This window comes from Jaculus jaculus, chromosome 3 (genome assembly GCF_020740685.1).
Source record: "Jaculus jaculus isolate mJacJac1 chromosome 3, mJacJac1.mat.Y.cur, whole genome shotgun sequence".
NCBI classification, from domain to species: Eukaryota; Metazoa; Chordata; class Mammalia; order Rodentia; family Dipodidae; genus Jaculus; species Jaculus jaculus.
In genome coordinates this window covers 163,941,128-163,967,813 of record NC_059104.1, presented here as the reverse complement: position 1 = coordinate 163,967,813, position 26,686 = coordinate 163,941,128, and the positions used below count along the sequence as shown (strand labels likewise).

Here is a 26,686-nt window from a genome sequence, read left to right as displayed (position 1 = left end):
AACATCTAGATACATGCTCAAGAGAAACAAAACTGTATATCCATGTGAAAATGTATACACAAATGTCTATATTAGTATTTTTCATCATAGTGATAAAACTATGCCAGGTGTATGTTAGCTAATAAGTGGACAAATATAATGCAGTATATTTATATGATAAACTATTATTCATCAATAGAATGACAGAACAACATAAACATATAACAACATGGATGGATTTTGAACATATTGTGATGGTTATTCTCTGGTTGTCAATTTGACAGGCTGTAAAATCAGTATGGACACAAATATCTAGCAATGCTTTCAAGAGACTTGCTAGACTGAGTTAGTTGAGGGGAGAGGGCCCACTTTAACTGTGAGTGGCATCATCTCATGAGCTGGGGGCCTGAACTGCGTAACCATGAGAAAGCTAGCTGAACACAAACGTCCTCTCTGATCATGCGATGCTTCCTTCAAACTCCTTCCATGCTTCTCCACCACAAAGGACTTCCAGAAACTACAAGCTGCAAATAAGCCCTTTCCTTCCCTAAATGTCTTCTAGTTGGGCATTTTGTCCTAGCAATGAGAAAAGAACTGACACACATGCTACATGAAAGATGCTAGTCACATATCCCATTTATGTCAAATCAAAAACAAACAAACAAAAAACTATAAGCTCATCCATAAAGCCAGAAAGCTCAACAAAAGTTGTCAACTCTAGTGACCTTCGTGGGAGGAGGGGTGTTTACTTAAGGGGGAAATCTGAATCTGCTAATGGGTATGAGTTCTTTTGAGGGTGGTGATGAAACTGTTTCAGAATTGATAGTGGTGAATGCGTGCATGACTCTCTGACTATATAACCACCACTGAATCACAAACTTTAAATGAGCAAATTGCATGTCAGTTGTATCTCAATAAAGCTCTATTTTAAAGAAATGATTAAATATTAAAAGAGAAAGAATACAAGAAACAAAAAAAAACACCCCATAATCTTCTTAAGTGAGAACATCTGGAATTATTATTTTTCATTCATTCAACAAATTTTGAGTCTCTCTTATATGCTATGCACATATCACATATAAACACATGTGTGGAATGATTAATACCAACTTGGAGTATATTGCAGCTTATAGGAAGAAAGGGTTTATTTCAGGCCTACAAATTCCAGGGGAACACCGTCAATGTGGAAGAAGCCAGCTCATTTCCATAGATGTAAGCAGAGAGACACCACCAGACAGCCAATAAACACCCCAAAGCACAAACAGCCAGAACTCCAAACTGCTCTCTACACGCCTTTGGCGGTGGACTCCGATCCGCCCCCCTGACACCTCCCCCGTGGGGATCTGGTTGCTAGCGGCTCAAGTTGCAAAACTTAATTTGTATAAACACCTGATTCCATGGGGTCATGCATTCAAACAATCACATTCAAACGACTACAGGGTGCTAGATCCAGAACATTCCTGTCACTAGCAGGGCCTCTCCTTTTTTCAGCCCTACCTCCTCTTCCCTGTTTGTCCACTGCCGACCGCTAACCTGGTCTCCCTTTCTAAGCCTTTGTCACTTCCACAGTCTCTGCTTGGTCCTGTGAAACAAGCCAGCTTCTTCTGCCATTTATGGAACTTCCCCTGGATCTGTAATCTTCAATCAATATCCCTTCCTCCATAACTGTGTCTGGACTGAAAGTTCATCTCAGTGAACCTGAAACTGTCTGCTACAGAACTTGGTACTGAGGAGTGGGCTGAGATGAACCTGATTATGTGGATACTGATCTTTTGGAGCCTTTGTTTTGGAGGAGTAGGCATGGACTTGGTGCTTGCAACTGAAGATGTCTTCTGGAGTGGTAAGCCAAATTTTATGGACTATTCTGATGAGAGTCTGAGAATGCTAAGTGCAGACAGCATTGAACTTCGAGGCTTGGCTTATGAGCTTTCTAAGAGGAAGGAAAGACTACAGAAGACTTTGTTGGAACTGGACTACTGGCTTAAGGGCTGGCTGCGTCCTGCTGCCCAGGCCCAGAGAGTTTAATCAAGGTTAAATTTGTAATGGACTGATGTGCTTGGCTAAAGATATTGGACTGAGAGATTTAAGATTTTAAGTTGGAAAACTTCAAGCAAGTTAAAATTACAGGCACTAAGACTGGTTTTAGGTTACTGAATCTGCTATTGTCAAACACATTAGCAATCTTAAAGGAAGATGGTCCAATTGCTTTACCATGGAAAGGATGCCTGAGGAAAGACTATCAGAAATGCAAACACTTTTGGAAAGAGTTCACTGGAGGAGGAACCTGCTTTTCAAGGGTATGATTTACTTTGTTTGTGGATTAAGAATATGGCTGTGTCCTACACACCTGGTATTGGTTTCAGAAGCATGAAAAATGCAAGGAGTGGTTGTGAAGGTTATGATTTATTTTGTCTGTGAATTAAAAATATGACTATGTCCTACACACCTGGTATTGGTTTCAGAAACATGGAAAATGTGGAGTGGTCATAAATTACACATGGTTCCAGGAGCTGCCACTGGGATGTGGCATGAGGTAGGGCCTGATGCCCAGGTAGGCTGAAAGAGCCTTTGGAAGATGGACCGTGGTTTGCATGAAGACCTCAAGATGTTTTGGATATACCAGGACTATGCAAGCGCTACCATGGAGTGCACTGTTGGCCTGAGATGGAAGTGTTCCCTGGCTACTCTGGCCAGCTAGAGGGGCAGAATTGGAAAATCTGGAAACTGGCAGTCTCTGATTACATTGAACTTGAACTGCCGAAGTTTGATGTTTGTTTGATGGTGGTTGAGTTTGCATTGTTTTATTCTCTCCTTGCTATGCCTTACACCAGTTGAAAATGTTTACTCAGTGCCTTTTTATGTTAGAAATGTTTAACTTGTTTGATTTTACAGGTCTTAATATCTTAAATTGGTCAAGACTGTGGGGTCCTTTGAAATTGAACTGAGTACAATTTACAATGTGTGATGGTTATAAATCTATTGGGGGCCAGGGGTGGAATGTGGTGGTTTGAATAGAATAGATGGCCCCCAATATATTCAGTTGTTTGTTTGTAGTTTGCATCTGTAGCCAACTGGTTGGAGGCAGTGTCACTGAGTGGATCTTAAGGCGTGGTGGTGGGTATCAGGTTTCACTCTAAAGATATGCAAGTGTGCCTAGCTGGAGTTCCTGAAGTGTGCTGTGTGGCTTTTTGGCTTTTGGCTTATGCTTCTCTTTCTCTCTGCTTGGGCCTGTGAAGACAGGCCAGCTTCTTCTGCCATTTATGGAACTTCCCCTGGATCTGTAAGCTTCAATCAATATCCCTTCCTCCATAACTGTGTCTGGACTGAAAGTTCATCTCAGTGAACCGGAAGCTGTCTGCTACACCTGCAAAGCCTAGGAACTCACGTTTGAATCTCCAGGTCCCACATAGCCAGACACACAGTGACACAAGTGCACAATGTTGCACATGCCCACAAGGGGGCGCACATGTCTGGAGTTTGTTCACAGCAGCTGAAGGTCCTGGTGCACCCATTCTCTCTCTCTCAAAATAAATAATAAAATTGAAAAAGCAAAACAAACCAAAAAAACAAAAGGAGAGATCTGGCTGAAGACCAGAATCCGTTGCTCTCTGCTTCCTCCCTGCTGGACTGAACGTGACCGGCAGCCTCACACTCCCGCCAGTGTGCCTTCACCTCCGTGACAGACTGCGACCTGGAACTGGGAGCTGCAGCAAACGTTTCTGCCCTTAAACTGACTTTTGTCAGATCTTTTGTCCTGGCAACCAGAAATCGACCCCTACAGAGGGACAGACCACGGGTCGTCTCAGCATCTATAGGAGGGCATCTATAGTTGCGGTGGTGGCTGGCTACCACACTTGTCATGTTTTAACTCTTCACCCGGGTGGTAGGTATGCAACGCCCACTGTCCTCTTTACACTACTTTTTGCTACCAAGCATGTGTATATCAAAACACAGATTTGCGGTTGCTTTAAGTGGCCAGGTGCCATCTGGACTGAGGCGATCTGGAACTGTAGCTTTTCTCTCTTCTCTAGTGCCTTTCTGACTGCCCCTCAGCCCCCACTTCTGGGAGCGACGTGGCAGAGAACAGCACCTCTCCCTTAGAGACCTCGGAGGACCAGAAGCCTTTAAAGACCCTCTCCTCCTCTCCATGGCCTGCAGGACTCCCATCACTTGGCTTAGACCCAGACACACCCCTTTCTTCCCAGGAATTTTTCAGTAGAGATAGTTTGTTCTGCTCCTTGGAACCGATTTCTGTCTCTCTCTCTCTCTCTCTCTCGCTCTCTCTCGCTCTCTCGCTCTCGCTCTCGCCTTGGGATCCCTCCATGAGCTCCCATGATATGCTAACCTCCCTCCCTTCATTAAACCTTCCTCCAGAAAGAAATCCCATCTGAGCTGAACATCTCTCAGTCGAACCTGTGTCAGAATCATTCGTTTAAAATCTTACAGTTTCCCAGTTGAAGAAGAAGGATAAGGATGTTTCAGGAATGCTGGCCAACCTCATGGCAGAGCGACAGCAGCCCAGTGTGCAATGCTCAGGCCTGGGGCGGGTCTGGTGCTCAAGTTGTGGGGCCTGGGTGTCCACTGGCTCGAGGCTCTAGGGAGTACAGAAGCCTAACTGAATGAAATCTAGCCTCTCTTGAAGAAGGATCTTTCTCGGGAAGATCCAGAATGGCAGCAAATGGCTGTTTGCAAGCTCTCGGATACAGAATGCATATTGCCAAGACTTCCTTCTAACAAGAACTTTCTTCTAACGAGGTCAAAGCTGTTTGGGGCTTTTGTTGCCAGTGAGCAGATAATGAGGCCCTGATACTATCTGTTCCTGCCAGGTGCGGAGGAGCCAGGTGGAGCCCTGGCTTCCTGTGTACCTCCCACGTGCTCACCATGTGGCTTTAGTCTTCTTTTGCCTAAATCCTTGCAAACATCTATTATGAATTTCCTAGTCCTGGGAGAGCACGGGGTGGGGACAGAGCTAGCTACAGACATCCAGTGGGGGCCACCCCTCCACCCCCGTCAGAGAATGGTGATGGGTGCTGGGAAGCGCCATGACGCCCTGCTGTGGGGCCGAGGCAGGAGCAAAGAGAGCAGCCTGTGAGGTCGGGTGGGTGGCACTACGGGAGCTCACCTTCCAAGGGCGGGCGGAGAAGCAGCTGTCAGTATCAGAGAGGAGCACTGCAAAAGCCCAGAGGCCAGCCACGGCTGACAATGACAGCCCTGCTAACATGGACGTGGGGGTGAGCGGGGGAGGGGCACGTGGGCCAAGAGCTGTGCAAACATCCTGTTGGATCCTCTCAACGACAATAACAACATTTGATTATTATTACAGTGCACAGAGGGACTTGAAACACAAGGTGGTTAAGTTACTTGCTCTAGGCGACAGATTACAGAAATTGGAGAGCCAAGATTGGAGTTTAGATAAACTCCTTTGGCAAAGGGAGCCAGCCACACAGAGGACCTTGTAGAATCCAGTGAGAAGTCTGGGCTGCCTCTATGGCGACAGACACTGGACAACCCCTAGAGACAGGGGGAGCGCATCTCCTGAGGCCGTCCTGGGCTCCTGCCTTCACATCTCTGGGAAAACAAAACAAAACAAAAAAATGCCCCTTGGTTTTCTTGCCTTTTGGACTTCTTTTCCTGAGGCTCTGGCTCATTTTGCATGTTAACATTTTGATGGACTAAGATTAAGCTTGCTGTTGAGAGTCAGGCAGCTCCCCTTCCCGTAACTGCGGGCGCCTGGGGAGGCTGCTGAGCCAGCACGGAAGCAGCCTTTCTCCGAGGTTCCAGATCCACAGAACTCCACCATACCACTGCTGCTCATCTCCTCCCTCTGTCATCTTCATTGGTGGGTCCCGACCCCACCTAACGGTCCCCAAGACAAGACCGAGGGTCTACCTGGTGTTCCGAGTCCACGTAGCCGCACAGGGCCAGGCCTTGGTCTAGTCCCTTCTTTGTTCTCTGAGATGCCTCATACCATGGGAGGGGTATGTGACCTTGGCAGTCAGTGGGTTATGAGTTCAAGCCTTGATTTGGGCTCTTGCCACTTGACTAGGCAGTGGAAAGATCCCTCCTTCCCTGGGTCTTGTTGGCAGAGGAGGTTTCCGTGACAAGACATCCAAGTTCTTTTCAGGACCCATGATGTCAGGGCGAAGTTGACTCTCATCTCCAAAAGGCAACAGTTCTTGCCCATTAGTGGTCCACAGTGAAGACGGAGGAGAGAACGCGTGCCAAACACTGGCCACCCCCACTGTGTGTGAGATTATTTTCTCTTTTTTTTAAACTAGCAGGTCTCCAGTGCATCCAAATGCCCTGTCCTTCCTGTGACTGTTTTCTTCGGAGAGAGGAAGGGAAAGAGGGAGGCGGAGGAGGCCGCCAGAGCCGCAGTCCATGTCCCATAGGCCTCAGCGGATTTGCTGGGCCTGTTCCCTGACATGTTCTACACAGAGCTAATAAACTGCTCAAATGCAGCTCCTTACTGCAGAAGACAGGCCTTGTGGGGAACCAGGTGAAGGCGATAGCTCCACTTCCGGGCTCTGTGGCACACGGTGGCAGCCCCTGGTACCCGGGCCTGGTCACTGTCTTCTGAATGCCATCTGATGTGGATGGGCCCAGGCTAGAGTCAGGTGAACCAGGATGGCTCTGACAGGGCTGGAAGGAGGGGCAGCTATGGGCCAGGTCAGAGATGGGCTTCAGAACTGAATCAACCATTTACCCCGCCCCTGGGGAGACCCGGCCATAGCGCAGTGGAAGACAAGAGGGGGAAGGTGCTCACCCTGGATCTGTGCTGACGAGCTGATGAAGTAACAATTGAGTTGAGCGAGGGTGAAGGAAGATAATGCGTTAAAATGTCAAGTTATTAATAATGTTATTTATAATTACTGGGAAGAGAGAAGCCTTCTATAAACACATTCCAAGATCGTATCGTGTGCCAGGCGTTATTGAGAATTTCTCTCCAGCTCCCACTGGGGTGGAGAAGATGCAGGCAGGGAAGCAGGACTTCGGGGTACCAGGAGGCCCATCTAACCTTCCTTCCTCAACTGTCGCGGCTGGGCTGCCTGCCCCCTACACTCTCCACCGCAGGCAGCTCCCCTTCAACCACACCACGCGTTGCGTGGGCCCATGTCAGTGTGCTCTTCCCTACATGGGGTTACAGAGCCCTCACGAGCCACGACCAACCAGGAAAACCCAAACTGTTGAACTCCTACGTTCACACCAGTGAAGGACAGTGGAAACCATTTTAGACTCTGTTTCCAGAAGATAATACTGCCTACTTCCCCCAGCAGGGAAGGTTCAACCTGTGGCTCGTGGACAGCCCAGGACAGCTATGAATGCAGCCCGACACGTTTGCAGACACACTCATGTTGCAATGTCAAAAAGTTGGACACCTTGCAAAAAGTTCCCTTACGCTTAACAGAAAAAAAACATCAGCTCGGACAAATTTATTTATCCCTAAAGATACAGTTAAGCTGGCAAGAAAGAGAAGGACATCCTCAAAGGTCACCATAGCTACAAGATAACCTGAGCCAGCAGAGGGTACGCAGCGTAGAAAGTGATCCCAAGGACATGGGCCAATCCTCGTTGGTCCCGTGTTTTGAAAAACCAACCCATGAAACAAAGCCACAGGTCTTCAAGAGAAGGGAAGACACAGTAGGGTCCAGCTGGGATTCTAAAGGCAACATCTATAACTTTGGTCAGACAATGGCGAAGAACACAGGAAAGCAAACTTGGCCTTCACAGAGAGAAAAAAATAAATAAATAAAGGTCCTGTGAGGATTCCCAGTTACAAAGTGGCTCTCACATGTGGTGACTCACTTACAGAAGTGCCAACCTTTTGAACTTGTGACACAATGCTGTCATTTATAAATGTGCTGGGCCACATGGGCATGCCTAGTAGAACTTCATTATGTTATTATCTTTTGGGCATGAATTAATCACTCAATCAATCAAATAAACAAACAAACAAATAAACACAAAGACCAAACACATCCCCTCCACGATTGAAGTTGTGCATTGAATTTGAAGTAACTCCCAGTGGGGAGGTCCTCCAGCTTCAGGGACCAAGCAGAGCAAAGGAAAGTCCTGTTTTGTTATTTTTATTTATTTATTTGAGAGCAACAGACAGAGAGAAAGAGGTAGGTAGAGAGAGAGAATGGGCGCGCCAGGGCCTCCAGCCACTGTAAACGAATTCCAGATGTGTGTGCCCCCTTGTGCATCTGGCTAACGTGGGTCCTGGGGAGTCGAGCCTCGAACCGGGGTCCTTAAGCTTCACAGGCCAGGGCCTAACCGCTAAGCAATCTCTCCAGCCCGGAAAGTCCTGTATGCAGCAATGACTGTTCAACTCGGGCCTGAAAGATGGTCCACAGAGCTTCAAAGTATGAACTCACACAAAACAAACAAGAAAATTATGCAGGGAAAACAGGTCGCCATGAGCAACAAGCAGCAGGAATAGTGACCAAAAGAACCATATCTACACCCAAGACAAATCCCAAGATGATCATACTCAAAAAATAAAACAAAGGGACACAGTGTTCAGGGATATATTACATAGATTGTGAAGGTGTAAACTAAGAACACGCTATCAAAAATGATGAAGCGATTGAAAGATCACCAAGAATGCTTTGGGGGCTTCTCAAGGCTGTTACTCTAGATATGACTTGTAGAGGCACAGCGTGGCTGGATGAAGCCCTGAACTAAGAAATCTACAGGGAGCCAAATATCTCCTTCCAGCTCACTGGTTATTTATGTAATACAAAGTATTTGCTTCTCTGTCACATTTTTTGAAGACTGGAAAATAAAGCACATCGGTGATGGAATGCAAACCAAAATGAGGTGCAAATTGGATTGATCGATCACCATTTGTCTCGGTTTCCTCATCGGCAAACGAAAGGTGGAACTAGATCACCTCCCGAGTCCAGCCCGATAAGCTAATGTTCTCTCACCCTTGACAATGTCTGCTGGGCACTTTGTTTTGTTGCTACCTATTTCTATATTCATTTTGTATATTAGGCAACTGAAGCGAAGAGAACCTGGTAAGAACTTGCCTAGCGTTCAGAGCTGGCAGGCCAGGATTGGCCTCCAGGGCTGGCAGACAGCAAGTGCAGAGGCTGCTCTCCACCACTCATTGCATGACCTCCTCATAATGATCATCCTAGGGCGCCAGCTCTAAGGTCCCGTCATCTATTAGGGCTTTCTCGTAGTAGGTGGCAGCTCAATAGCCGGAACAGGCTGCTGGCAGCAACCAGCATACATACTCCAAAGGGATGACAGGAAAACTACCAAGTTAATTATCAACCACCAATGATTACTAAGTACATCCTATGGGCCGGGCCTTTGCTTACTTAGACAAGAGCCATTTATGTTAGAGCAGTGGACACTGACAGATTGCTGGGTCTTGTCTTTTAAATACTCACTTTTAGGAAAGTATCCATTCTGCAAGCCCTTCTCTCTGCCCTGGATTCTTCGGGTGTAAACTGGTGGTGATCACGGGTCCTAACGTTAAGGGAGGGGGCTTCTGCAAGAGTTAACTGAGGTGACACAAGTTGGCATGGAGCGTGCATACCCTGGGAGGGTCATTCTTGCTACAGCTGTGATTGCTGCTTTCCCTCCGGTGGGTAGAGGTTGCGCTTTGTGGTAGCCGACCTTGAGCCCATTTCCAGCCCCCGACCCTCCAACTTCCCAGCTATATGACTTTGAGTCACTGACCCTCTGTGAGGTTCCTCGACCCCATCTGTGAATCAGATATAACAATGCTCACCTAGCCGGGTAGTTGTGAGGGTTAAATGGACTGTGAAATGCTCAGCTCAGTGGCTGACATCTAATGGGTCCTCAACAAATGTCTGATCTCACCCTTGGAGCGCCTTCTGCACACATGGCTTTTCCGCTATGGTTAGAATCCAAACAGGTAGAGGATTCTGAGCCTCTTGTGGACTAAGGGCACTTTTCCCCCAAGGGTACTGTCACAAAAGCCATGGGAGGTGGAAGATGTCTAAATACATCCCTTTCACAGTGCGTAAGTCGAGGCAAAGCAGTGACAGAGGGCGCCAGCCTTTGGAATGGGCGTTCAGACTCCTACCTCTGCTGCTTTCTCTGCGCTGGTCACAGGTGTGCAGCCGAAGGTGCAATTAGTGACAGGAAGCAAGCCCTGTGATTTGGTAATTGAATCCACCAAGGATAATGACACTGACCTGCCCATTTGGAAATAAACTAGGCATTCAGTTTGTAAATGGCTAAGTGTCTCTGCGATCGCTTTGCGCACGCAGGACTGCACGGTGGGAATGAGCTATAGGTAATAATGGTGACCCTCAGGGGTTTCAGAAGGGCAGCCAAGTCCCTGGCAGTTGTTGGGCTCATGCTGCTAGCATCTATCCCAGCAGGCCATAGGGATGGGCAGACTTCCATGTAAGGCTCGCACAGCGGCTGTCTTGCTGACTGCTTCTCAGAGGCGAGGAGGCTGATTCTCTTATGATGATTTCTTGTTTGAGCAAACGGAGCTACGGGCCTCACGCTAAGCCAGCCACACTTTTCGGGAGTCATCTCAGGTAAACTGCCCTTGCCCTCTAAGAATATCCGCGTGTTCATTTGGCCTAGGAAAATTAATTAAGCAAATACCGAGCATTGGAAGATGAGGGTGACACAGGAGGGTCATGGGCAGCCCAAGTCCCCGAGCAAAGACTGAGGTGCAGACTCTGGAAAGGGTCTGAAGGCGTGTGAAGTGATCTTTGCCACTTTTTTTTTGTTGTTTTTTCGAGGTAGGGTCTCACTCTGGTCCAGGCTGACCTGGAATTAACTCTGTAGTCTCAGGGTGGCCTTGAACTCATGGCGATCCTCCTACCTCTGCCTCCCCGAGTGCTGGGATTAAAGGAGTGCGCCACCACGCCTGGCCACATATCATTGCCACTTTTGCACCTGCTGAAGACAGCTGGACCTCAGACACGATCCTGGCTCTATGTCAGGGCCAGATTCAGTGTTTCCAAAGGACAAGGCCAATGGTTCTGAGCTAAGCCTGCCTTTCACCATGGCATAGCTATAAGTCCCCAAGAAGACACTTCCTTGAGTCTAACTACTTGAAAATGGGGAGCGTGTGATCTCATACAGCCAAAACACTACAGGCTTTCATAGTGGAGGAAAAACAAGTCACATCACTTAGTCCAGGCAGAAGAATTCAGTAATCATTCAACTACCCTTGCTAAGCTGGTATCATTGGCACCATACGACAATGCATTTGTGGCTTCTTAAGCCTTATTTGATTCATCATTTACACAGGAACTAGAGTGGGGAATTTAGGATTGTTTCTCCAGACTGAACATATGAAAAAAAAATATATATATATATATCCTGATCCCTTTGAGTTTCCAGGTTTCTATCACCAAGCAGGCTAGATAGTTCTGGCAGGACCAGGGCCTGGGCCCTTGATAATGTTTGAGTCACTAGTACCTCTAGTCACTTAGGTTTACATCCTAACTGTGCTCTTGTCTTCAATGAAAAGAGGAAGCTTGCTGCTTGTGGAAGCGACTAAAAGGTGAGAGCAAGAAAATGTGGAACTGTCCCTGAGATGCCTTCTCAGATGGCAGTTTCTGCCCTTTCCTGAGAAAAGGAGCTCTCGGGGCGACTGTCCCTCACCGACTCTTTCTGTCTTGCCCCACCACTCGCCCCATCCTTTCCTCTCCCTCCTGTGTCCTATTTCTGCCAGTTTAGGGAGGTATTTGCTCTCCCTCTTCCCCTTGTGTTCATGTATTGTACGCCAAACCACGGCCTAATCCAAGGTTTTGATCACATTTACACTTATGTTTTCTTCTAACAGTTTATAGTTTTAGCTCTTAGATGTAGGCTAAAGATTCATTTTAAAGTTAATTTTTACATACAAGATGAGAAAGGGTCTACTTTCATGCTAGAGATAACTCAGTTTCTATGTGCCTCAATGACCGCATCTCTCTATTGAACTTTAAAAGGCCACCTTGCAAGGTGCTCTGAGTACCCTATGGGGGGAAGCAGTCAATGCCTACCACTGAGGGTTGAACGGCAGACCTGAAAGAATCCTGAACGCAGACCATCATTACAATTACCTGGTCAGAGCTTTCCCCCTGAAGTTCTTAAGGCCCGAGGTCCTATTAACATGTCTGTCACAAGGTCTGTGCCAAGGTGTAGGTTTGCAGCCTTATTCCCATGAATCTGCCACCTGCCTGGCCCTGATCATCAACTCTTTCTCTTCCTTCTTTCTCTTCGTCTTTCATTCCTTTCTACCCTAATTTTAAGTATGGAGTGCTTTGGGTCTTGATTATTGATGAACAGTTTTTGTGTGTGGAGGGGCATGTGTGTATTGTGTGTGCACGTGTGGGTAGATGCATTCATGCCAAGCACTCGGGCAACCCTCCACTGTCGCTCTTTCGCATCATTTCCTTGAGACAGATCCTCTCTTTGAACCCACAGCTGTCAGATTGGCTCATCAGTGAGCCCCATGGATTCTCCTGTCTCAGCGCCTCCATAGAACTGCGGTTACAAGTGTGTATGGCCAGGCCTGGCTTTTTACATGAATGCTGGAGGCTTGAACCCAGGCCCTTATACAGCAAGTGCTCTTACCCATTGGACCATATCTTTGACTGCAGTGATTAATTAGTTTTTAATTGTTAACCCACTCAAATCCCTTTGGGCATGGGGGTGGGGAGAGGGCATGAATAAATGAATGAGACCACCAGTTAAAAGCCTCTTAATTTTTTTTTTTTTTGTTTGTTTCTTGAGGTAAGGTCACACTCTAGTCCAGGCCAACCTGGAATCCCCTATGTAGTCTCAGGGTGGCCTTGAACTCACAGCGATTCACCTACCTCTGCCTCCCGAGTGCTGGGATTAAAGGCGTGAGCCTTCACATCTGGCTCAAAAGGCCCCTAAATTAAAGATTAAAAGTGATGTCCTGAAAGGGAACAGGACTGATGTCGGTCACCTTGTGAGCGGGTCAGAGGTGGGCCTGTATGAAGCTGTTTACACCCCTCAGCCCTCCTCCCTTCCAGAGAGATCATTTTAAATCTTGTCTCCCGGCCCCATGGTGTTTGCAACACCTCCAGATTTAGTTTCGCTCTGCATTTCATTAGTGTCCCATTTGCCTCCTCTTCCTGCTCTCTGCGGCAGGCAGTCAGCAGGAGGAGGCTGACAAGCAGGGACCTCCGAGCCGGGCTGCAGGCGAAGGGACAAGTAGAAGAAGAGACGGGACGCGCGCAGGAAGGGCCAAGGGGTTCTGGGCTGTAACTGGAGGTAAAGTTCTGTGCCACTCAGCCAAAGGCCCTCCCCCCATGGACTCCACTAGATGACTGGACCTCGCGTCCTCTCCCAGCCAGCAATCCGTGCACCTGTCTCATGCCATTCACCTCTTTGGTATGCCTTGAACCACAAAAATATGCTGGCTTTAGGGCATGAAATAGAGAGAGCCTTTTCCAAGTCTTGGCCCTGTCGGTGGAGAGGCCCTCGGTGCCAGTGTGTTGGCGGCCACAGCAGCCAGTTGCAGGAGCCAGAGGGCTGGCAGTAGTGTGTGCAGGTGACCACACTGTGCAAAGATCAGTCTTTCCGAGTCCACGTCTCCCCGGGCTCCTCTCTTTCTTTCTCTCCCTTTCTTTCTTTCTTTCTTTCTTTCTTTCTTTCTTTCTTTCTTTCTTTCTTTCTTTCTTTCTTTCTCTTGTCCGTCTTTCTTTCACGTGTGTGTATGTCGTTTGCACGTGCGTGTGTGTTTGTACCTGTGTGAGTGCACGTGCACATGAGCACACGTGGAGGCCAGAGCAGATGCCAGTGTCTTCGTCAATCCCTCTTCACCGTATGTTTTGAGACAGGGGCTCTCATTGAACCTGGAGCGTACTAATTTGACTAGACGAACCAGCAAGGCCCAGGGTCTTGCCGCTTCCCCAGGGCCGACATGATGGGCACATAAGTGCCCTGCCCGGCTTCTCTATGGTGGCTGAGGAGCCAGATTCAGGTCCTCATGTCCGTGCAACAAGCACTTCTCCAATTGAGCCTCTGTGACCCTCTTCTGTTGGAACTCTTTTTCTCCTGTTTATCCCGCCCTGATATGTTATGAATCACTCTATTAGCTGACTTATATTCTGACTTCGCCTTTCACAGCCTAAGCTGTCGGAGGTCAGGTAACCCCTTCATGCTGTTCCCTGCAATGCTCGAATGCCAGACACCCGGTCAATGCAGACTGAGAGAATGAGTGAGTGAACAAAGCACAGATCAACTTCCGTTTCCACTTGCTTCCCTGCTGCCGTTCCACCAGCTCTGGCTTTACCAAAGCCGTGCCCTCCGGCCAGGATATGCCCCCTACTCTTCTCACACCCACCATCCCCCCTGCCTACCCCAGAAGCTGAGAGCCTTGTGGCCCACCCGTGGCACGGCTCCCCATCACGCTGCGCCTGGGGCTTTCAAGGACAAGAGAGCTTCTCATCCTGTAGCCTGCTACAGACTGAGGATCTCCAGTGCCCTTCTTATCTTGCAAAGAGTAGTTCAGTTTTCTTATCTTAAAAATGGGAACATAGGGCTAAGGAGATGGTTTAGTGGTGAAGGCCCTTGCCTACAAAGCCAAAGGACCTAGGTTCGATTCCCCAGGATGCACAAGGTGGCGCACGCATCTGGAGTTCATTTGCAGCGGCTAGAGGCCCTGGTGCATCCATTCTCTCTCTCTCAAATAAATAAGAAAGTATTTAAAAAATGGGAACATAAGTGGCTGGGAAGATGGTTCAGTAAGTAAAATAGCTGCTGTGCAAGTGTAAGGACCTGAGTTCAGCTCCCCCGTGTCCTATAAATGCAAGGTGGATGTGGCAGCCCACCTGTCAACTAGCTCTCAGGAGACAGGCATAGGGTGTTCCTGATTAAACTGGCAACTAAGCCAGCTGAGTTGGCGAGCTCTGTGTTCATGTGAGAGACTCTGACTCAATAAATGATGGTCAAGAAAGACTGGGGAAGATGCCTGACACCCACCTCTGGTTCCACAGGCATGTACACATACGTACATGTGCACCATGCACACAGGTGCACCTACACACATGATGGACACACACATAACCATGCCAAAAACATGGAGTCATAAGACCTGGCTCAAGGGGACTGTGGGAGTTAAGTGAGATGGAGGATTCAGGCCCTGGGCATGATACCACCAAACTATGGTCTCACCTTATTTGTCCCTGCATATAAAAAACAAAATCTCAGAGAGGGGCTGGAGAGATAGCCCAACAGTTAAGGGACTTGCCTACAAAGTCTAATGACCCAGATTTGATTTCCCAGTATCCATGTAAAACGAGATGCACAAAGTGGCACATGAAGCTGGAGTCTGTTTGCAGCAGCTAGAGGCCCTGGCATGCCCATTCACACACACACACACACACACACACACACACACACACACACACACTCTCTCTCTCTCTCTCTCTCTCCTTGCAAATAAATAAATAATCAAATAAATAAAATGTTCTTAAGACATCTTAGAGGGCCTGTCTAATGAAGCACTCCTAGTGTGCAGCTGACCATGCCTAAGGCACTAAGCAGAGGAACCTGGATTTTCCTTCTTTCTGGACACATAGTAAACCGCGGACACATCTTTGTTGAATGAATGAATGAAGCCGAGGTTATGCAGAGTCCAGACCTCAGCACTTTTTAGTTGGGAGACCTTAGGCATGAGAGTGAATCCCTCTGAGCCTCAGTTGATGACCCATAAAATGGAAATACCAGTCTATTCTAGGCATTGGTGGCTGGGAGGAGGGATCATCCACTCCCCATGTCTTTCCCATAGCCCCTAGAACTTGGAGATCAGCCAGGGTCCTCAATGAACTGGTTCTGCCAGTGGGCTGTGGGTATCATCTGTGGACCCAAACACTGAACATCCAACCCATTCCCGCTATTCTCTTGCTTCAGAGACCAAAGTGGCCATGTGCTCTGGGAGGGATGCCTACCCCATGGCAGAGCTTTCGCAAATCCTCTCAAGTCACTGGGCAAAGCGGGGCTCGCCAATGTCTGTTTTAGCCTTTAGCATGAGTAGGAGACAGAAAGAACATGGCACTCTTCAGCCACTGGGATCCTGGAGTTACTTCATTACAGAGGCATAATGGAGCCTAATGAAGCTTACAATTCACCTTCTGGGACTGCTCAGTAGATAAAAAAGAACTTGGTACGAGCAGGTTCACAGTAGGGCTCCAACGAGGGCCTCACTCCCTGCCCTCACTCTCGCCTCTGCTTCTGCTGGATCAGGACCTGCCTGTGGTTATGAAGCTCCCCTCCCCGGAACACCTTTGTCTCCAGCTTGAAGCATTAGGACACACATATGGTTATTTTTTTTTTTTTTTTGCTTGTGTGTATGTGTGTGTAAGCATGCTCATGTGTGTGGGGGTGAATGTGTGACGTGGCTCCACATGCAGGGGTAGGTATGCACAAGCGTATAGAAGCCTGGGTTGGAGAGATGGCTTCATGGTTAAGGTGCTTGCCTACAAAGCCAAAAGACTCAGGTTCAATTTGCCAGGACCCACTAAAGCCAGATCGACAAGGTGTCACATGCATCTGGAGATTGTTTGCAGCAGAAAGCCCTGGCACATCCATTCTCTCTCTCTCTCCTTCCCTCCCTCTGTCTCCTCCTCCCTCTTAAATAAATAAATAACTAATAAAGCAAGTGCGTAGAGGCCAGAGTCCATGTTGAGTGTCATCCTCAGTCATGTTTCACCTTATTTTCTTTGATTTTAGTTATCATATGTTTAGTTATTAGAATCTGGAGTCCACCACTTTAGCTGGACAAGCTAGCTAATAAGACTTAAGGATCGTCGAGGTTCCGCCTCCCCATTGCTGGTACTAGAGATGCACACCACCATGCCTGGTGTTTCTATGGGTGGGTGTTGCGGATCTGAGCTCAGGCCTTCATGTGTGTGCATAGCAAGCACTTTCCTACCTGAATCATCTCCCTAGTCCACATCATGGCACACACCCACACCCGCAGCCAGTGGCTTCCTATCGGGTTTCAACATCGCTGTTCTGCATAACAACATGAAGAAAGGCTTCCCGAGAGCCCTCTGGGACCCCATTGCACCTGCAGTGATCAGGCTGTGCCTCTGGCCACCACAGCTCGGGACCTTGCACCCATCTCCTGATGCTGGAGGGACTTCAATGGCCACCCCTGCTGTCCTGGATGGACCTGCATGTACCTCCTTGCTTCCGGCAGCACCATGACTTTCTGGATGCCCAATGCCCGCCCCCCCCTCCACCCTCTCACCCTGCTGTGACAGGGGCAGTCATGAGTCAGATTCTAGGGGTACTAGCCCTGTTACTCGGGCGCACCAGGTAAGAAAGCAAGGCATTTTCTTTCTCTGAGCCTTGGCTCCCAGCATCCTTTTCCCTTGCCAGTCTTCCCACTAAAAAGTTCACAACACTGTCACTTGACCTCTATGTCCCACTCAACCTAAAGAGTTCTACATGTGTCCAAGTTCTAGGATGCGTTTCTCCTCCAGGCCCCGGGTTTCGTGGTTGATGAATGAAAACCCGAGCAGACGGGACTGACCTGGCTCCATGTCAGCGCACCGGGAAGAGTCACCGTCCGCAGGCCCTGCAGCCCTCTCTCCAAGGCCATTGATCCCGAAGGTCAGGTGTGGTCTTTTCTGTTGGGAGTAGAGAACAGAGATCGGACTGAGTGAAGGGACAACATGGCCCTCCTGTGCTTTCTCACAGAACCTTCTCCTGCACTTATGCCAAAATGCACACCTGCTGGGACATGAGGCTTGGTTATGGTCTCGCAGCAGTGAAGAGAAGCAAGTGGAGTTCTAGACCTTACATAGCTGCGCAAGTGCATCTGCCTTGCTGGGAAGCCCAAGGGGGTTTTTCTGTATACTCTGCTTCTCTCCTGCTATGGGATTGATGGCTTTGTCTTGTCGCCACTGACTGTGCGTGTGCTTCCTCTTGGACCCAACCTGTCCTGGGCAAGGCCACACAACAGGTCTATTTTTAAATTTATTTTTTATTTGGTGTTTTGAAGTAGGGTCTCGCTCTAGCCCAGGCTGCCCTGGAATTCACTACGAAGTCTCAGGGTGGCCTGGAACTCACGGCAATCCTACCTCTGCCTCCTGAGTGCTGGGATTAAAGGCGTGCGCCACCACGCCCGGCACAGCAGGTCTTTTTGAAATCACAGTGCTCAGCACAGGGCTGGGAGCAGAAGTGAGATGAGGGTTTGATGGGCAGAAGGGTGCAATGGGGTGAAGGGTGAACAACATGGGGCTAAGGTTCTGGGGAACTGGCCCCATGACAGTCCTATCACTGGTTCACCCCATACACAAGTGAAGCTCCTCAGCTCTCTGAGCTTTGGCATCTGGTTTATGAAATGGGTTTTACCTATGATTTGCCACAGGGAGGAGAGTTAGTCACTTGGACGGGGGTCCTCAAGCAAGAGATCTATCTGTTCTGGCTCTTCTGCTGGGACAACCTCTGGTAAATCACTCACCCCCACCCCAACTTGTGAGGTCCTTTATGGTCCTAGGATTCAACGGTTATGAATTTGATTCATTTTAGCATCCCCACTCCCGAAGGAGTTATCTTTACACAATAGCATCTGTCAAATGAATACAAGTAATTCCATCCCATTCCAATGAAGGACAAGGTGAGACTGTCAAATTTTAAGTCACCTGCTGCAGGAAGAGGAACTCAACTCAAAAAACAAGCCTTCAAAGACACCAGATGTGCATACCATCAGTGTTACATAAATACTCCCAAATGACCTTGGTATGAAGAGCCTACAGGCTAAAGAATTAGGTGTGAGGGATACAGTTAGGCATTTGAGTTCTATTTTTTTAAAGCATTATTTGATAAGCTTCCTGAATACATATTTGCCAAATATACCTAGGAACCCAGCTAAAAAGTCATTATTGTCTATTATAAGGTGAAGAATTATCAGTAATTCCCATTAAAAACAAAATTCTCCTAAGTGTGAAAATTTGCTAGCTTCATCTACATTTCAAATGTTTCTTTACTGTACATTCCAATTATTCTACACAGAGAGGAGCTATCACACAGGAACATCCCTAGGCTCTGCTAAAATGCAGATCCTTAACTCTCCATGCAAGGTCAAGGTCCTAAGCACCTGGGGTCCCTGACCTCATGAGCTATGAGAGAGGAGCAACATGAGTCTGGAGGTAAAGCTAGGCGAGTTCCTGGAGAGGGCTCAGTGGGTAAATGTGTGTGTAAAGGCGTGAGGAGCTGGGGTCAGATTCACAGCCAGTCTCCTAAAATACCGGGTGGGTTGGTGTTGCACCATCCCGGCCCTGGACAGGCAGACACAGGTGGATCCCTAGGACTTGCCAGCTGGCTAGTTAATTTCAAGGAGTGATCTTGTCTCAAAAGGATGAAGTGGAGAGCAACCGAGGAGGCTCCTTGAGCCTCCACATGCATGTGGACAGAAACGCAGAGCACCTGTACACACATGCAGCCATTACATATAAACACACACACCACATATACACACCCCTCATAGACATACACATGGCTGAAAAGAAACGCTCTTACATATCATACTGTACTCATGAAGATACAGGACAGTATACCAAACAGGGCACAGCTAACACTCTGCACCTCTCATGTGCTCAACAGTGGCTACTCACCGTCCCTGCGCTATGTCCACGAGGAGAGGAGCCCGTGTCCCAGCTTTCAAAGCAAGCAGGACTTTGTCTTGTTCTGCTCCACGCCAGCAGGGTAGAGCGTGCCCCTGTCTCTGGACCTCTCCCACATGCATTGCGGCTTTTAAGAGTGTAGCTGTTGACTTTGACCTCAAGGACCATATGGGGTTCTAGTCACACTCATTGAGTTGGCCATGTGATGCTTGATTAGAACATCTGGGTGACATTCCATTTAGCCTGGGATAGCTGCAGGCCAAAGCCCTTGGCCCCTCACCTGCCCCATCCTTCCAGCTGCAAGAAGCGGCACAACCGGTTTTACCTCCCTTGGTCAAGGTTTCAGGAAAACATTTTATTTCCTCCTCAGTTCTCATCCCTACATTTTCCTTAGAAGCGCCTCCAGTAAGCGTCAAAATGACTTAATAAAACCAAAATACTCTTAGGCATTTGACAAGTTTTTAAAAGTGTTCATACGTGAACACTCTATTTAGGAGTAAGTCCAGTTAAGAAGGGGTGATGACATTCATTCAGTTACTCATTCATTCATTCACTCATTCACATACTGGACCTGAGATGCTGTGTGGATACACTGAGGACACAGAATGAGTCCTGCCTTCAGGAAGCTTGTAGGTTGGCAAGAAAAGCAAGGTGTGAAAGAAACTATGATGCCAGGCAGCTTGATGAGAGATGCAGCTAAAGCTTGAAAGGGCAGGGGATGGAGGGGTCTCCTTGGCTGACAGATCTGGGATCATGGACTGGTCTGATTGTTGTGGAAGCCCAGCTTTGCCTTGGAAACAGGGTTCAGGATGGGGATGGAGCAGGGCACTCCACGTGAGATGATGAAGGCGTAGGAGGAGAAAACCTGGCAGAGAACAAGTGTATTTTCACTCCAGTTGTGCGCCTGTGCACAGAGTAGCGGAGGACATCACACTTCACAGGAGGCAGCACTTCCGCAGGCGGGGCTGAACGCCAGGCCGGGTTACGAGCATTTCTTGGTAACAGAGAGTCATGGAGGGCGGTTTGTCAAAGGCGTGATGTAATTGGAGACATTCACTGGACAGATGAGGAGATGGAAGGGGAGGCACCTGGAACTGGAAGCTCCTGGATTTGTGCCAGCTGTTGGGTGTTTATTTTTTCTTTCATATTTTACTTATTTATTTATTTGAGAGAGAGAGAAAAAGAGGCGGATATGTATAGAGTGAATGGGCGCACCAGGGTCCCCCGCCACTGCAAGCTAACTCCAGACATATACTACATTTTGTGCTTTATGTGGGTACTGGGGAGTTGAACCTGGGTCCTTTGACTTAGCTGGCAAGTGTCTTAACCACTATGCCATCTCTCCAGCCCATGTTAGGTGTTTTGATATCGAACCTTCTGAACAACTGCAGAAGGCTTTGGGGACTCTGAAGTTGCTAGTTCCTAATGCTGGGCTAGAAAACAGTGGAGATAGACTTTAAACCCTGTTCTTTCTTCTGCACGCAGTAGAGGTGACCCTGCACATAACCTTAGTCTATCCAACACACCTGAACTTCAGCTAGTAGGGCATCTCGTGCCTGCCCCAGGGTGTGTGTGACTCAATCACCTGGGCCACCCTGAGGAGGATCCCAGGTGGAGTTCAACACAGAGCCCTGTCATCTTGTGAAGAGACCATGGGCCAGAAAGAAAAGACACCGCTGGAATGGCCAAAGCAATGACTTCACCAGGTCTTCACAAAGGGGGCAGGAAGCCACCATTGTCTCAGGCAAGGAATGCCAGCATTGACCTTTTCCTTCTCAGCTAGGCAGTGGTGGTCATTGAAGCAGTGGTCACTGAAGCCCACAGTAACATTTGTTGGGCACAGGATCCTGGGTGACCAGGCAGAATGTCTGTGAGACCATGAGCATTTCTCTCTCTTTTTTTTTTTGTTGTTTATTTTTATTTATTTATTTGAGAGTGACAGAGAAAGAGGCAGATAGATAGAAAGAGAGAGAGAGAGAGAGAGAATGGGCGAGCCAGGGCCTCCGGCCACTGCAAACGAACTCCAGACGCGTGCGCCCCCTTGTGCATCTGGCTAATGTGGGTCCTGGGTAATCAAGCCTCGAATCGGGATCCTTAGCCTTTACAGGCAAGCACTTAACCACTAAGCCACCTCTCCAGCCCAACCATGAGCATTTCTGTGCTCTGAGGTGACCTTACTATTTAGAGAAGATGTTCTGAAGGACTCTCACTGCACTTGGAACTTATGTTAAGTCAGATTTAGTGTCACTATGACAAAAGGCCCAAGAATGTCAACTAAGAGAGGAAGGGCTTATGGTTTAGAGGCCTTAGATCCAGGTATAGCTGGATCCAGGGTTTGGGGCCTAGAACAAGGCAGAACCCATGGGGCCTGGATTGTGTGGCAGAGCTGCTCACCTCAGGGCAGCCAGGGAGCAGAGAGGACTCAGGAAGGGGCCAAAACACAGATACCCTGTGCAGTGGTGGTTTGATTCAGGCGTCCCCCATAAACTTAGGTGTTCTGAATACTAGGTTCGCAGATGATGGTGATTTGGGAATTAAAGCTTTCTGGGGGTAGTGTATTATTGGGGGCGGGCTTATGGATGTTATAGCCAGTTTCCCCTTGCAAGTATGGGAACACTCTCCTGTTGCCGCTGTCCACCTGATATGGACCAGGAGGTGATGTCCACCCTCTGCTCATGCCATCATTTCCCCCTGCCATCATGGAGCTTCCCCCTCGAGTCCGGTCAAACAAAATAATCCTTTTCCTTTTTCCCACAAGCTGCTCTTAGTTGGGTGATTTCTGTCAGCAACGTGAACCTGACTGCAAAGGAACGCCTCAAGTGACCCATTTCTCCCAGTGAGGCCCCACTTTGTGAAGTTCCCACAGCTTCCCAAAGTAGCGTCACAAGCTAGATCCAGCGTTCAATCCACAAGCCCGTGGAGAGCATTGCGGTCGGAAGTCTTAGCAGATCTAACTCTTGTACCTGCAGCCCGAGGTGAGTGAATCACTCCCATCGAGTCATCAGCTCTTTAAACTTAACTCTTTTCATGAGAGCGAGAGCGAGAGTGAGAGCGAGAGCGAGAGCGAGAGCGAGAGAGAGAGAGAGAGAGAGAGATATTTACTCATCCTACACCCAGGACACAAGGGATGGCAAGGTTACAGGCTTCCGGTCAGGAAGCCCAGGGTCGGGGCAAGAGCAGGAGGAGTGGGTATGGACCTCATCTCAGCTGCCACCTCTGTGGCTTGTGGCAAATCTCCTAGCTTCTTTGGTGTTCTCATGAAGTGGGGATGAAAACAATGTGATGGGCTAGAGAGAATAAATTCCAGACCCTTAGAACGTGCGTCACCATGACAGCAAAACTGCTTTTTGCCTTTTGATTTTAGAGATGAGGTCTTGCCATGTAACCCAGGTTGGCCTCAAACTTGTGTCCATCCTCCTGCTTCAGCCTCTGAAGTGCTCTTTCTGTCTTTTGGCGTGCGTGTTTATACTTTTGTTGTTATTGTTTTTGTGCTTTTTTAAAAACAAAATTTCTTTGTATGTGTGTGGAGAGGAGGGGACACCAAGACTTTTTCACTACCGCAAGTGAAGACCAGAGGCGCATGCCGCTTTTTTTGTGCTTGGTTTTACCTGGGTGGCTCTGTAATCGAACCAGGCCATCGGGCTTTGCAAGCAAGTCCCTTTAACCATTGAGCTATCTCCCTAATTCCCTATTTTTGGTTTTGAGACATTGCCACATGTCCCAGGCTGGCCTTGAACTTGCTTTGTAGTCAACAAAGACTTTGATCTTCTGACCATCCTGCCTTCACCTCCCAAGCACTGGGATGCCAGGCATGTCACACCCCACTCAGGGCATGCAACGCTGGGGATCGAACCCGGGGTCCCACGCACACGATGCAAACACATAGCTACATTCCCGGCCCCATCTTGTCTTTTGATGTTTGATATTCTGAGTGCTCCTCTCCGCAAAACTGTCAGCTAAAGAAAAAGGATTTGGAGGAAAACTGTCTAAAGACACAACTGTCCATGACCTTGACCTCGCCTCTATGGCCAGTCTTATAACTACTTGACTTTGCTTCTTTATTTCCTGCACACTGAGAGCTCCTTGGACAATGAGCACCATTTCTGGATTCCCAGCACACAGTGTTGCCTCGTTCCACACTAGCTGGCTTATCCCAAGACCCAAACGAGCCTCAGTCCCCCCACTCCCTCTCCCGCCCGTAGCTCTTCTGGGATTTTCTATTCCCAGCCTGGTTTGAAGATTGACTCTAAGCTACACCTTCAAGAACACATCCAATCCTCTGCAAACCATCTCATTATCATGTAAATCATTAGCACAAAATGCTTCACCTTGTTGCTTTGCTGAAAGCTTTGGTTTCTAATCCCAGCCAATTACTCGTGCCAGCATATTCAATAACATCTTAATATCGCCAATCCTTCCAGCTCTCTGCCCAGAACCAGGCCAGGTTGACAGATCTGGGAATCAACAGGGTCTGAGGGGGGAAGGGAAGGAGTACGAAGCATCAAAACTGGATCCAGAAGCTGTCCTGAGCAATTGGGACGGCCCAGCTTGGTAGGGGTCAGGATGAATGCTGGGGAAGGATGAATTCCCTCCTCCTACCCGGACTCCCGAGAAAAGCCCAAACCCTAACATTTGTAAGTAAACAGGGAGAGAAGACCTACCACGTCTCTGAGTTCAATTACAGGATGGCTGTTTGAAGCCTTCTCCCTAAGGATGGGGCTGCGGGGTGGGGGGGAGGGGAGGGGGGAAAGCAGGTTATTCCATTTTAATTATGGCTGCTGCAGCTGCTGCTTGTGGGCTCCAAGACCAATTGTTCAGATTAGAGAGTAAACACACACATATACACACCCACACACAAGCTCGGGGGAAGAGTCTGCCCTACACACACACACACACACACACACACACACACACACACACACAGAACGGAAGCTTCTTTGGAGATCCTGCCATGGGTGTGGGCCAACCTGAATTGCCCTACTCACGTAGGAAATGAGTGAAAATCCCTGTATGTGACTGATCACCCCACTTCCTCTCTACCCTCACTTCCTCTCTACCCTCAAAGGAGCTCAGGAGCCTCTCCAGTGTGATGGAATGTTTCAGGATGAGCAGCTGCATATTTTTTAAATACACACAGGGGGAAATAAAGGCAGCAGATGGTTTGATGCAGTCTCCCACTGCATTTTTTAACTTGGTGTCTTCATTCGTGAGAGCACGCAAGAGGCTTTTCGTAGCAGGTTTCAGTGGGTAGAACCAGCCAGCTCAGGATACATGGAGGTGAGGATGTGTCTATTTTGTCTCTGCTGGTTCAGGAGAGACCTCAGTTGCCATTTTCTGGTCTGCAGAGAGTGTTCCAGACTTTTCCATTCAATACTCTCCCTGGTGGGTTCTTCCTGTGTGAACACAGCAGTAGTCCATGTCCATTGTGACAAGCTGTGGCTCATGTGTCCCCACAGGTGTGGTGACCAAACCTGCCCCTGGGTTGGGCTTCTCTGAAATGACTGAGCAGCGATGCTATTGCCAGGAAATGACAGAGAGAAGGTGAAGTGGACTGTGGGGCCGGCACGCCAGTATATGCTTCCTGGGAGAGAGACACCGGACTCGCACCAGAGCCGAGAGCACGTGTTTATGGTTGGGCAGGAGCCCTGCCTACAAGGATGGCTTTGCAGGCGGCTCTGGCAAGAGAAGATACGGCCCTCAGATAGCCACGAGAGCTAAAAACAAACCTGAAGGAGTGGGTGGTATTTGTGGAGTTATCAATTATTTTGAAACTTGCTTGTATTTAATTAATGTCCACGTTTAAACTAAGTACACTGTCAAATTCAGGGATTTAAAAGTACACCGGGAGAAACTGACAAGCTCAAATTTTCTACCATCCCAAATCCTCCCACACCTGCAGACCTCTGCTGGGCTGTGTCTTCTACCTGTGGAGACCTCTTCCTCCTCCTTCTGTGATCGCCCGCCATGCGCTCCCAACATGAGTTAACAGATCTACAGGTGCATAAGACCCATGGGAACTATTAAAAAGAACCTTGTTTCCTTAGCCATCATCAATGGCTCAGGGCTAGACACCCAAGCAAAGAGTTTATCTTACTTCTGTGCCTTCTGGCTTCCTCTGGGGAGGCCAGAACTCAATTCAAGAGAAACCAACTAGAAGTCTTCCCCAGGATTTATTAATTTTATTTTTTACACAGGAAGCAACAAGGAATATAGTGTTTAGTAGACAAAAGTGTAAACCATCAAAAGTGAGAGCCGGGCTGGAGAAATGGCTTTGCAGTTAAGGCATTTGCCTGCGAAGCCAAAGGACTCAGGTTCGATTCCCCAAGGAAACCACGTAAGCCAGATGCACAAGAGGCACATGCATCTGGAGTTTGTTTGCAGTGGCTAGAGGCCCTGGCATGCTCATTCTCTCTCGCTCGCTCTGTCTGTCTCTCTCTCTCTGTGATTGAAAATAAATAAATAAAATTTTAAAAACAAAAAATAAAAAAAAGTGAGCTTTGGTGGCCATGTGTGTGGTATGAGTTGAATTGTGTCCTCCACAACAGATATGCAGGACCTCAGAAAGGGATGTCATTTGGAGGTAGGATCTTCTAGAGCTAAGTTAAAATGAGGTCATCAGGGAGAGACCCAGTCTAATATGACTGGGGTCTTTAGAAAGGAGGCGGAGAAACATTGCCACAGGTAGATAAGCATACAAGGAGAACACCATAGGATATATCTTTCAAATTTTTATATTTTATATTTATTTATTGATTGATGATGGGTGGGAAATGAATGGACATATCAGGGCCTCTTGCCACTGTAAATGAACTCCAGATGCATGTGCCACTTTGTGCATCTGGCTTTACATGAATAATAGGGAATTGAACCCTGGCTCTTAGGCTTGGCTAGCAAACACCTTTACCCAGTGAGCCATTTCTCCGGCCTCACCATAGGATAATTTGACCCATGAAGCCAAAAAAAAAAAAAAACTTCCAGAAGTTGGAAGAAAAGCCTGGTACAATTAATTCTCTAACACTTTCAGGGAAGCATGGTCCTACTGATATGCTGATCTTGGGCTTTTTTTTTTTGCCTCCAGAGATTTAAGTCATTTGTTTCTAGTGTTT

The 26,686-nt window shown here is 48.1% G+C and overlaps 1 protein-coding gene across 1 annotated transcript in view; it reads right to left on the bottom strand.

Annotated features, from left to right (window-relative positions):
• The window catches only part of Tenm4 (teneurin transmembrane protein 4), a 1,065,388-nt gene that overhangs the window by 513,212 nt on the left and 525,490 nt on the right, over positions 1 to 26,686 (bottom strand). Inside the window, 1 exon segment of the mRNA XM_045144966.1 lies at positions 17,486 to 17,582. Coding sequence (XP_045000901.1) covers positions 17,486 to 17,495 — 10 coding nt within the window. The 5' untranslated portion in view covers positions 17,496 to 17,582.